The sequence below is a fragment of the Coffea arabica genome, chromosome 3e (genome assembly GCF_036785885.1).
Source record: "Coffea arabica cultivar ET-39 chromosome 3e, Coffea Arabica ET-39 HiFi, whole genome shotgun sequence".
In the NCBI taxonomy this organism is placed as follows: Eukaryota; Viridiplantae; Streptophyta; class Magnoliopsida; order Gentianales; family Rubiaceae; genus Coffea; species Coffea arabica.
Window position 1 is genome coordinate 4450843 of NC_092315.1, and position 13495 is coordinate 4464337.

Sequence of the window (13495 nt, forward strand, 5' to 3'; positions counted from 1 at the left end):
TTCCGTGTTTACAATAAAATCCCTCGTGGGGTTTGATTTTTTTTAGTGAGAGTTTCTTCTCTCTAAAAGATTCCTCGTAAAAGTTTTCTCTTCTCCTAGAGATTTTATAACGAGAGTTTCTTATCTTTCAAAGATTTCTAACGAGAGTTTCCTTCTCTTCTAGGGATTTTTAATGTGAGTTTTTGTAATTAGTCTATTTCTTGTATTAGAGCTATTTTTTTTTTTTTCTGAATTTGGTTGTCGTTATCAGATTTGAGATTTCTTAAATTTACCTTGTCAGATTTCACTTTAACATCTGAATTTGAATCAGTTTATTAGCAAATATGGGAAGAAGCAAGCAGTATAGTTATAGTTGGAAACATACATAAATGATCTTGGGACTATAAGTACTTTTATCTTTTAATTTTTTTTGGAGGTTCAATGTAATATTCTACTGATTTTCCAGATCTATAGTGACAAAGTATTTATTCTTCAAATCTGTTTATATCTGTGTATGGTTGATATCTGTATATGACTGATATAATTTCTGCCATTAGTGCAGATTTAATAAAATGACGACATTTTTTTATATAAAAAAAAAAATGTTGGACGCTTAAGTTGGCGTCTAGGACTAATTCGATGACAAAACAAATCAGCATCATTCACGTTCGTAATCATATAAACCAAAGCTTCTATTCTTGTCCATGAATATCAATGCAAAAGGTTCAAGGAATCCCCAACTTTTCTAAAAGAAAAACTCCCTCCATGGAGGTATAATAACCCATGCAAAGCTTTTTGCAGCATTTCAATTTTGAATTGCTAGCCGTGAACAACTAAGAAACATTAAATCAGAATATGTCATTTATGTATACACACATACACACATATATATATATATATATATATACATACACCAAGTTGTAAAACATATTAATTGATTTCCTCCGTTTAAAATTAGAGTTGAACCAAAATTGGAGAAAAGTGAAGTTCCATCAAATTTTCTCACTACTATATCATAATAAAGCGACTTCCATTCATAATTTTGGCAAATTTGTTGGAAGCTATTTTGGTTTATTTGCTCGACTTGGGTAATCATCATGTTGTGCCCAATGCTTCAGGCTGCAATAACTAGCTTCTTACTTTCACCAACCCTTGAAAACAGCCTAAAGTCCTAAACTGCTGCTTTTAAGACCTTTTATGAAGTGGTCTCTCAGCATATATAAAGTTCCTGCCATCTTTTCTTTTCCTGAATCAAAAAAGCCAAAAATCAGTACACAAAACATTATGAGACCTGATGTATTTAGGTATTATCTAGATGCAAAATAAAGTAAAAGGGCTTACTGAAAATGATGTAAAGCAGAAGAAAACAAGACTATTTAGCATTTTGAAGACCACCACCATATGGTCGGATCGGACCAGTTGGAGAAAAGAGATTTCAAGTCCGCCAGCACATGAATGTAAACTCCAGCAAAAACATGGCATGCCATGGTGTATATTTCGGAAAGAAGCCAATTCATGCACATATTTTATTATATATATCAAAAACATGGCTAGAGCTTTCAAAAAAACCTATCAGGCAGCTGACCTAAATCAGAAAATTGCTTTCACCTACTGTTGGTTGCTGTCTAAACTCTAATATGATGGCCACTACGCCTGTAGCTATTTCTCTCAGCTACCTGATTGGTAAGCCCTCCATTACGCATCCATGGTCGAGTAATTATCAAAAGGAGCTATCAAATACAAACTTTTGATCAGCTTTCTTTTTATTTTTTAAGCAGGAGGTTTTGAACTCAGGAGTTTCTGCGTACAATCCCTTCTACTTTACTGCTGAACCCAACCCTCTTCTTTCTTGATTATCTTGCAAAGTCTACAGCAAAACAACCTCAATTATTTAACTGGGGGGGGGGGGGGGGAGTAGTTGTAAAGCTGTGCCAGGGGACATATCTTCTTCATTGACATTATTAAAACCAAACAACAAATTAAACAAAAAAAGTGATCAAACAAGGGTACCAAAACAAGTATGAGACTATTGTGTAAGTTGATAAGAGCAAAAACTGACACAACTTTTTATTCTTTTACACGTTTTTTCTATTCCCTTCTATCTGATGCAGCCCATGTCGTTAAGTTTATTGTAAACGAATCTCATAATTTTATCAAGCTGTTAAGGGGTGATGCAATTTAGAATACAAAGAAAAATATGATTTTATTTGTTTGGACAAGAGATTATTTGCAAAATATTATTTAATTGCGTCATAAACACATTTTATAACCACCTTTTTATATTTTTAATTATTTTTTTATCTCACATATATCATATCATAAAAAATAATACAGCGCTCATCCAAAATATATTATTTCAAATAATCTCCTATCCAAACACACAATTTTCAGACAATTATCCTGTGCTGTCATTAATTTGGTGCAGTTGCAACAGAGTCACCTCTGCAAGAGAAGTTATGATGAGCCCTATCAAAGACCCAAACAGCCTGACCCAAATCTAAATCCTAAACATCCCAAACACGCAGTGTGGACCAAATGTTACTCACAATTCACCCAATCGTCAGAGCCCATCTGATCATGGACATGATTTGGTTTCGAGGGCTAGGTGCAAAGACACCATTCGATATGTGCTCATGGACCTCATATAGTTCTCAATTGAATTTCTAGCTTGCTGTCGATTGATTATTTTATTTGATTATAGATTCTGATTTTAAATAACTAATTTTGATAATATTTTAGTTTACTTGTGTATTCAAATTAAAAAATTTTTAATATCCAAAAAAAATAAAATATTTAATTAATCAAAGAATAACTTTTACTAATTCTGATTATTCTTTATAATTAAATTTTACAAAAATCTAAAGCAGACGAATTGCATCTGTTCATTTTTTCAGTTTGCCCAATATGTTTTTATTCGTGTATGGTTAGGATGGCCATAATTGAGATATATAATCATAGCATCAATATGTGTGATCAATTTGTGATGTACAACGAGCTCAATTTCAATGTTCAAACAATTGAGAGCTTGCATGAATATGAATATGAATGTGTAGTAGTCCTTGCTTTTTAATTCTTGTCGTAATTGGGCCTAAACTATCCCCTCCATTAGTGACATTCTAGGTGGGTAGCCTTTTTAATTTCCTAAAAGTTATTTTTTTTTTTGGATGAATAATATACTTTTGGCTAAAAATATATTAAATATGCAATAAATTTAAATAGATTTGAAAATCAATTTACACAATAGATCTTAAAAATCAATAAAGACAACATTAAAATTCCAAAATATTTTGCTTTGAGACTAAAATTTTGAACATCTTCTTTTGCAAAATCCTACCTGAATGTTAATCAGACTTCAATCCGAGACCTATTTAGTCTAAGGAATAATACCTCAATCAACCCAGTTTTAACTTTCTTTCATGACCTGAAATGTGATAATGCAGCATTTCCATCCATGGCTTTCATTAGGAAGCATTTTGTATACTCTTCAATGGTAGTCTCCCTGTAGACTGGAGGGTTTTCTTCTGACAATAGCTCCTTGACAGGTCCATATGGTCGCGAAACATACCCTTCACCGTATTGTGGCCTGAGGAAACTTGCCACCGAAATTCTAGGTCCGATCTTATTAGCGAGTACTCTATGACGAACACTTTTGAATTTATCATTTGTCACAATCTGCATCAAGAAGGTACCAGTTTTTTTTTTTCAAAATTTTTGTGTAATTTCTCCAAATACTGAGCTATATTATGGAGTAATTATGAAAGCAAAACTTGCCTGAAGCATGTCTCCCAGGTTAATTACTAAGGCACCGGGCAAAGGAGAGACATCAACCCATTCATCTTTATGTAAAACTTGAAGGCCGCCAAGTTCATCTTGAAGGATTATGGTCAGAAAATCATTATCTGTATGATCAGCAGTACCAAAAGTCAGTTCTGGTTCAGGACAAGGTGGATAGTAATGCCCCTTCACCACAAGTCCATCAGCACAGCCAATGTTTTCAAGAAGCGTAGCATCGAGTCCTGCAGCCTCTGAGACCAACCGTAACAGGATAAGGGCCAATTCCATCGCGCATTTCGAGTATTCAATTGATGCATCCCTGCAGCATAAACAAGTATAGTTAAAGCTTCAAAGAAGTCAAAGATCTGGGATACACGTAATGAAAAGCATACATGTTGTATATCTATACATTTGTCTATCTCTAGAGCACATATTGATCAAGTGCTAGTAAGATTCCTCAAGTGTACAAGTTTAAGTAAATGTTATGAATATTTGTTTGTAGCTTTGATCTGCAAATAGATTGGACTTCAATATCTGTAATGGCCAAGTGAAATTTAGTACATAACCCTTGATTCCTCTTGTCCCAATGACTAAGAGTTCGTAGCATCACCTAAAACTTTAGAAGATCACAAGAGTGTCTAAAATTAGAGGTGGGATGTAAGTACAATTTAAGGATAAAGGAAATGGAATACCTTAATTAGGTTTGGGAGAATTGAGAGGTTGAGAACTGTTTGTAATTTTTACAATCACACTTCTAACTTGCTACTTTCCTAGTGTTGTGATAGTTTGAGGTCCTGTTTGAGGTTCAACATTTAAACTTAATAAATTCATATCTTAACATATTCAGACCGTTTGATAATCAAAAATTAAACATCTGAATTAATTAAGTGGCACTAAATTTTCTAGATAAAACTTGCTTCCAAAATTCTGTGATAAACCATTCACTTACCACTGAATGTGATATGCTCTTAAATGTATTAGATGTAATATTTAATAATTCAATAATTTAATGAATTCAGACTTTAAATTTCAGATTTCAGTTTAATCAGACGCACTCTTAAAAGCACTCTGACTCTCAAATGTTTTATAGTACTAAAGAAAACAAACGGAGCAAGAGATGAAAACCTGCAAACCAAGGGAATTTCTTCAGGTTCTGGTGGACAAGGAACCATTTTGAAAGTAATGGTATCTTTCCATACAGCTGCCTTTGAATAATACAAATCAATGTTGCTGTGATACACAACTTTTTTGGCCAGATCCCGGCTATAGTATTTCCTTTTTGCCTCAGCTTCTTGTTCGTGAAAGAAGCGCACCCCTTCCAGCATATTGCCTAGTGTAACTTCTGGTGTTCCATGATTGATTACCTGAAAGAATCCCCAGTTTTCACATGCATGGCGTACCTGATTAACAATCTCGGAATGGTTAGTACCTCTCATGTCAATCACAGGAACGCGATAATCAAGCTTACTGCTACTGCCGGATTTCACTACAGGAATGTTGTGCTCATGGACAAACATACGAGGAACCTTAGTAACTCCTGCGTCGAATAGTCCCTTGACGCCGGCTTTGGAATCATCAAAGGCTTTCAATTCCCTTTCGCGATCATCACTGGGGAAGGCATGTGATTCAACTTCTCTGCCGCCTGCGACAACCATTTTGTTCCGCTCTTAAGCTGTGGCCTGCAAGAGCTGGTTAAGCTAGAAAAAATCAAACGCTTGATTCAGTTTCGAAGAAATGTGAAAAGGGATGTTGATTGCTGAACTTCAAAGTTCAAAGAGAGAGAGAGAGAGAGAGAAGGCTAGGCTTTGATGATTCATCGATCGATTAAATGCACAAATTGATCCGTCACTGACAATTTGATAACCATTTGTTTAAACACAGGTCTTGTCGTGCTTGAATCATGCACGTGGCCAAGAAATGGAAGGAGACTGGTCCTTTTTTCCGGGTCAGTCTAAAAGCTACTCATACTCCTATTCTAACTTATTCTAACAGATGATCCAACAGGGTCACGAGAAATCAACGGAGATTGAACTATACCACCATCGTACCACTCATATGAATTTAAGAGAAAGCATATCAAGTGGCAACTTTGATGGAAGATAAGAGGTTTGAACCTTGATCTCCCACCCCACAAGACATATGATGGCCAACTACTCTAGAGATAGTTGATTAGAAAGAGGCTAGTACTCGAAGATCCAATAATACATAGTGATAACCATCTTACGCTACTGATGATAGGGCAGCTGTTTTAAGCCCAACTAACGCTAATTATACAACGCAAATAATCAAAGGAGACAACTGGAGCTTGGAAAGCCATGTTGCTAAGGTCGATACAATTTATGTTGATGATTATTTCTAATTTCTAGTTGATCCAGGACTGAGAGCCTTGAAATTTTTAGACCAACCCGGGCCTGTTGTTGAGGAGAGACACATGTTGCATGAAATCTTGAACTTTTAAACGACAGAAAAAAATTTAAAAGAAAAACACTTTTTTTTTTCAAGCAAAAAATAATAAAACAATTTACCCTGGGTTCTTCTTTCTTTTGTACCTCACGGAGGCATGTCGGTTGGGATGAAGGTTTTGAAGGGATCGAGTATTGTATTCTACAATACACAGTATGATATATGTACAAAAAAAAAAAAAACAAATGTGAATATTACTACAACAAATGTGGTCAATAATCAGAAATTTTGTCCTATATTCAGTTTCATTAGTCCAATTTTAAATTAAACATGTCGGAATCATAGACTACACCATTTTCTAACAATTGGATAATTACTCAATCCAGTTGGAAGAATGGTCACAACAATTTTTGTACTATTTTATTTCACCTCTAACATTTTTTTGTTTAAATCGACAAAGTACCTGCCATAGTGATGTCATGGCTATACCTATGAAGCCCAAATTTGTTGGGGTGAACCGCCAAATGATTGTCTTAGGGCTATGTCTATGAGGCCGTTCCAACTTCTGGTGGGCCAAAGAAGAAGAATTGCTACAAAATTTTCTCTTCGAATAACTTCCAATCTTATACACGAGCTTTTGTTGAAAACAAAATTCGTTAGTCTTCATATTATATGAACAATACAGTGTATGACTTTAAGGTAAAACATGTATGGTTCACAAACACCAGAAAAGGCCAAGCATATAAAATGATTGAAGTAAATGAACGATGTGATGTAAACAGTAGTAGTATATGATTGGCTTAAACAAGAAGTATGTCATATTTTACCTTCTTTTTACTATCAACCTTCTCTCCACTATTGTTCTTTCATAGGAGGGAATCTTGACTTCAAATCAAGGTCTTCCTTGCTCTTCATCTGTTGCTTTTGTTTTACGTTTGATAAAGTCTCTCTTAGCGCATTCCAATGAGCGTTTTTAATCTCTTAGTATTTATTAGTGAGAGTTTTCTTCTTTTTTAGAATATCCTAATGTGAGTATTGTTTAATTTTTTGTTATTTTTACTCAGATCTAAGAATTTTTTTTTTTAGATCCATATATTTCTTGAATCTTTTCATCAAATCTCAACATCAGTTTTAAACTTGAACTAGTTGGATAGAAGATTGAGAGAATAGGCATGCACAAACTTGGTTAGATGTGACGGTTCGTAATTTACAATGTAATTTTTTATATTTTGTATCTGTTAAATCTAATGATTTTCTAGATCAAATATATCTATGATATGTTTTATGTATGTTGTCCATTAGTGCAACTATCTTTGTCAAGCAAATCATACGTGTTGAAGAATTTTAACCTAGTTTATTAATAATATCGACTTTTGTTTCATAAAAAAAAAAGAGGTATGTCATTTTTGGTAGAAGGGATTGTAAATAGGAGTTCAAGACCTCCCACTTACAAAAATAAATAAATAAGAGAGGTACATCATTTTATTTACTAGTCATGTAAGGAAAAGAATAGTTGTATTATCTTGAAGTACAATGTGGAGGAACTTCCAAATGCTAGATAAGTGTATTATTTTAGAGATTCAACACCATTCGTGTCAACTTGAAAAACCATTAATCAGATAGATAATTTTAATTAATCTGGTTGGGACAACAAATCTTAATTATCCATTTTTTTGCTTGGGCTTGAAATTTAGCCTTGTTTGGTAATCTTAATGCAGTTTTTTCCTTTTCTTTTTTCCATTTTATTCTCGGAGCACAAGATGGGAAGCAAACAAAAAAGTTTTTTTTTTTTTTTACGTTGTATAGGCATTAAATTTCTGTTGGCATTAAAACTGCAACATCCAACTCAAGTTTTGTGTCAAATTCATCATTCAAAGATTGTTTGACCCGTGAGGCCATGACCTTCCCAAATTGCTTTTGTGAGTCAACAACAATCTTTAACATTTCTGCAAACTTTCCCATGAATACACTCAGTTACCAAACTCAAACCCAGGTAAGGTTGCTTCTGGGATTATGCTTATATAGATCAGGTCTATATATATGGATTGCATCTCCAAAAAAAGAAAAAGAAAAAAGGGTTTCATGTAGATTTTACGTGTGAGACGAGACACAACATATAAAACAGGGTTTACGTAGATCGTTGTCCATGTGGACTGTTGCAGAGGCAAAATACAATATTCTTTGCACCAATGCATCCATGAATTGTACCGTGATAGATATTGGACTATTTGGGCTACATAATCCACAAAAGCATATTATAAAATTAGAACCAGAAGATCACGAGTCGTTGTAGCCAGAAAACAGCCATGTGAATCCTACCAAACAACTTTATCTGTTCTGAGAAAGTTTTAAAGAGCCCAGAGTCTCAGTTTTCTGAACTTCCTTTGAAGATAGTGCATGACAGATTACGGCGTTCAACATTGTTGTGCTATCAAGATTTTCTTTACAGGCAAAACACGTTTTGCATGAGTTGTTCTTACTGGCTTTTTAGCCTTAGACCATTCAAAACCAGCAAAAGAGGTAAACGTCTGATATCAGTGCAATTGTTACTTGTGTGGAAGGGCGGTGTTGGCATGCTCTGCCGGTGGATAATGGGGCTACTTTTTGTTTGTCTAATTTAACTCTTTTTTTCTCTTTTGTCTCAATAAGTATGGATCTTTCATATTGGATTTACTCTAAATTGATTATTTTAACTGATTATAGATTTTGATTTTGGATAATCAGTTTTTTGTGATATTCTCAATTGGTTTTGTATTCTGATTATAGATTTTCTAATGATTAAAAAGCTAAAATCTATAATCAGTTAAAGATCTAGTAGTTTTTGTTAATTTTGATTATGTTAATAATTAGTTTCTATAATCAGATTTTGTAAAATCTAAAACAATCCCAAATAAGGCCATTGTGTTGAACAATGTATCGTTCATTGATGTTTCACATTAATTTGGATATAGTTTATGCAAAAGTAATTGAATATAATTAAAATTTCCTACAACAATGAATGCAAACTTAAAATTCTTCTAAAGAGAACGTAAATTTCAACTGTTGGCCAAAGAAAAAAGAAATCAAGGGTAACAATCTTTGTGGAACAGATAAGGTCAAATTGTACAACTATTACTAGGAATCATCCCTGCAAATCTAACAAAACCATCATCCCATGAACCAGAGACAAACCATATGAATCAGCATTGTGCCCTGTCCCAAATAAAGGTTACAAGAAACTTCTCACTTCCCACTGATAAAGTAGGATCAGTGGCAGAAGAAAATGGATGTCGTTTTCTTCTTCTGTTGGTTTCTGTATCTGTGGATGTGCAGGACAGTAATGGTGTAGGATAATGTTTTTTTTTTTATTGTGGTTGGATAATTTTGTGGTTTAGTGAGCGAGATTAACCTGCAAACAAAGCTGATTGTGATATGCAGAGGTGATAGCTAGGTTGCCTTCTTGCGTTTGGATTGCAATTTTCCAAAGAAAAATTGTAACGTGTTTTCCGTAGATACATATTCCAAACATCTTTTTACTTCACATATATCAAATCGTTACAGTAATTTTTTTACAAAGGAAATTCAGATACCAGAAAATTGTAGATACCAGAAAAATGTTTCTTCAAGTGGCGGTACCAGTTTTAACCATTTCTTCAAGGTTACTAAGACTGCCGTATAAAATATAAGAAAATTATAGAGACAGACTCAATAGAAGGCCTAACAACATAAAATTTTCGATTGAATTATTGGAAATTCACGTCTTAAGGCTTGTAGCAGCGAACGAACAATTGAATATATGAATCAGAATATAATTTAAGCTTCAACACAACAGTTTTCCGGAATCTATTGACTTGAATTTAGACCAACTAAAATTGAATGTAAGTTTGAGCAGCTCCAGCAAGGCTTTAGTCTCCCTCATCCTAATTAATAGAGATGGCAATTAGAGCGGGTGCCTGTAGTAAGAGTGACGGGGCGGGGAAGATTTTCTTCCACCTGTTCTTAAATAGAGCGTCACCCAACCCATCCCTACATAAATAAATAAAAGATAAAAAATTATACATAAAATATAGTAATGAATATTATTATTACGCTGGCTTAATTACACCAGCTCATATAATATACTCCCTCCGTCCCCCAATCATATAATCATGTTTGGGGAGTTCAACTTTTTAAAAATAGTGATTTGATTGTGATGTTTGTGTTTCTCTTTTCAATTTTATCCTTACAAATTTAAATGGTAACATATATATGATTAGAAAGAAGGGTTATATTGAAAAGAGAGATTAAAAGGTGATTTGATATTTCTAACGTAACTAACTAATGTTTTGAGACATCCAAAAATAAAAAGTACGACACTTTCAATGAGACGGAAGAAGTAGCATATATATACCCCTGCGGGTTTAATTACACTGGACACTACTAATGATTCAACTCAAAACTTTCGGTGCTTGGTTTTGCACAGGTCACTGGGTTTAGCCTTTCTCCTTTGATGATACCAATGCAGGGTGCAAAATTTTTTCAGTTCGATTGCAGTTTCTCGAAAAAAGTAGAACTGCAAAATATTTCGAGCTTTATCTGAGTTCATATGTTTTTACATGTGATTAAGAGATAAGATCTGATAGTTATATATATATATATATTAGCTTGGATTCTCAAGTAAAAATGTGAGATGTTCAAATAAAGGTAATTTTCAAACCATGCCTGCATTTCTTTCCGGAAGCTTTTCGGTTGTGTTTGGATTGCATTTTCCATCATTTTTCATGAAAAAATTACTGTAGCGATTTGATATATGTGAGGGAAAAAGGTGATAGGAAAATGTGATCACGAAAAACGACAATATTTTCCGACGGAAACAAGCAATCCAAGCATGACAAAGTGTTTGGATACCCCAATTTGGCCAAATAATATTTCGCTTGCATCATAGATACATTTTCCAACACACCTTTTTATATTTCAAACCACCTTTTTATCTCACATACATCACATCACAAAAAGTGTTACAGTAATTATTCCAAATAATATTTCAAATAATACACTATCCAAACAAACTCAATTATATTTTTCGACGGAAACAAGCAATCCAAGCATGGCTACTCCTACATGTCAATGCGTGTATTGGTTGCCATTCCTACAGGTCAATTTTCAAACCGTCCTGTTGCCAAATTGCCATTCCTACTAATCAGTAGTGTTGCTTCTTTCTTTCTCCTCCTTTTTATATGTTATTTTCTTTCCTGACAAACTACCCTATTAAGACTTTCGATTTTGAAAAATATATAGGTTAAAATAAATTAATTAATCACAACCAAATGCAATTCCTGTGTTGAATTGCAGAATGGGCGGCCGAACAAAGCAGGAAACAGTAGACCGGCGGCCACCCGACAAACAACTTGCGGTTTGATGAAAATGGGAAGGAAAGAAGAGTTCATTCGGTCAGACAGCATTCTAGGCCTGTGTATGGTCTTCACTCCTCTGCATATCATCCTCATCCCAATTTTCAGTTTCTTGGGAAAAATTTGTATTGAACTTGGTTGGTAATTAAAGTGTTGGAATTACTTACTGTATTTGTTTGCTGCTGTTGTTTTCATCCCAAACAGTCCTCAAAGTTAGTATAAACCTGCATTTGTGTTTTCTCATCTTCAAGTACCTGAGTGAGTTTTTCCCCTCCCCACATCACCCACACACGCAAAACACAATAATTACACTAATTGTTGCACATCAAAGTTCTTCACTATTGATGTAAAAAAAAAAAACAACAATCTTCTGAAACTTCAATAATAACCAAAACTAATCACAATTTTAGAAGGGGCAACAAAAATCAGAGACGATGTATAAACTATTATGTCCAGTTAACACCACAAAAAGTATGGTTGCAAAATCACCCCTGCATTTATCCCCACTATAGAAAGTAGTAACTCTTAACTCCGTTAAATATTTATGAACAAAGAAAAGGCTAAACTCCATCTACTATGTGTATTTCTGCTATCTATCTACGCCAAATCCCGCGGTACAAACAAACGGCACTAACGGAGCTGGCTCATAACAAAACGGAGCTGCCGGATGCTGCCATTTCTTGAACGACGTCGCTGCACTAACGCCGGGCTGCAGCTTTTCCTTCTTCTCCGACTCCTCTACGCCACCACCCGATCTAGATTTAATCTCAGCCGTTAGATTGGTTGACCCGGGCGACGTCGGTGACGTAATCAACGGCGACAATAGAGGTATAGCCACGTTCCAGTCGGTCACTCTATTAATCTGAATTGACGCCGGAGCTCGCCGTTGTAACCGGCTTGGCTGGCTCCCGTTGCCGGAGCTGTTTCTTCCTTGTCTGTTATTGTCCGCCATGGCGGAGAGCACGGGCAGTTTGGGAATTTTGTATTGCTGAGAGAGAAATGGGATGCGTGTGAACGGGAAGGCTGGGGCAAGCGATGGGGGGCCTTATAAAGGAGGGGCGTGTGGCGGACACGCTGTTGGTGAGGGCGTGCAGTTGTAACTTAAGTAAGTAGATTCAATCAAAGGGAGAAAAAGAGAGAAGGGGAGAAATTTTCTGCTTGTTGTAAAACGGCTCGGCTTAGCTTGAGCTGATTTTGAATTTTACTTCTTAATAAAGAGTTATCAACTCCGGATTTTCTCCATAGTTATTATTCACCCCTTATTCATATGGAAGCAGCTAAGGCAGAAAAGCAATAGGATATTATTGTCCATCTAAGGATAATGGAGGAATCTTAAATAAAATTAAAATTCTAACATGTTAAATGTCAAAACGGTTCACAATTAATTCTATGGTTGACACAAAATTACATTAAAAAAAGTCACTACTGTTTGGTTACAAAATTTGTATGTTTTGTGTTTCAAAATTAAGATGGTATCTACACCATCAATTTAAAAAAGCAAAATGATAGCTGATTTTTTTAAACATAGGGATGTATTAATAAACTTGAAACCAATGAGATGCTATTATTAAATTTACAATAATATTGATGATGCAAATATCGTCAAATTGACAGATAATTAGAGAAAAGTGAATAATAATAAATCCAAATTCTATGGAAAGAATTGCCTAGCTTTTTCTTTTTTTTTTTGTGCCTCAAGTGAATTTAATTATATAAGTATGATGTACCAAGAACAAATGTTGTGTCCAATTACTTTTCTTCCTTCGTTCTTGTTACGAGAGTTTCATTCTGCCATGTTTGTTGGTTTCCATTTTATAATTACAAATCATAGTGAAACTTCAAACTCTTAAATTCTAACTCCTAATTTTATTTATTTTTTTGATAGAAACATATACAGTTTATGTTATTAAGAAAGATTCACGGCAAGCAAGTGCAGTACAAAATGAGCAAAAGATAGAGGGGAATCTCCG

At 34.5% G+C, this 13495-nt stretch overlaps 1 protein-coding gene across 2 annotated transcripts; it reads right to left on the reverse strand.

Annotated features, from left to right (window-relative positions):
• Positions 1-971: 971 nt before the first annotated feature.
• LOC113734248 (1-aminocyclopropane-1-carboxylate oxidase homolog 11) lies at positions 972-5626 on the reverse strand. 2 transcript variants are annotated; one of them, XM_027260677.2, is made up of 4 exons: positions 4879-5626; positions 3751-4072; positions 3367-3651; positions 972-1225 (listed from the first exon to the last, which is right to left on the reverse strand). In XM_027260677.2, the coding sequence occupies exons 1-3, from the start codon at positions 5406-5408 to the stop codon at positions 3394-3396; spliced, it is 1110 nt and encodes a 369-aa protein (XP_027116478.2). In that variant the 5' UTR covers positions 5409-5626; the 3' UTR covers positions 972-1225; positions 3367-3393. The 2 variants fall into 2 exon arrangements, with proteins under 2 accessions (XP_027116478.2, XP_027116477.2); XM_027260676.2 differs by lacking the exon at positions 972-1225 and having other exon boundaries at positions 3172-3651; positions 4879-5625.
• Between the last annotated feature and the right edge of the window lie 7869 nt (positions 5627-13495).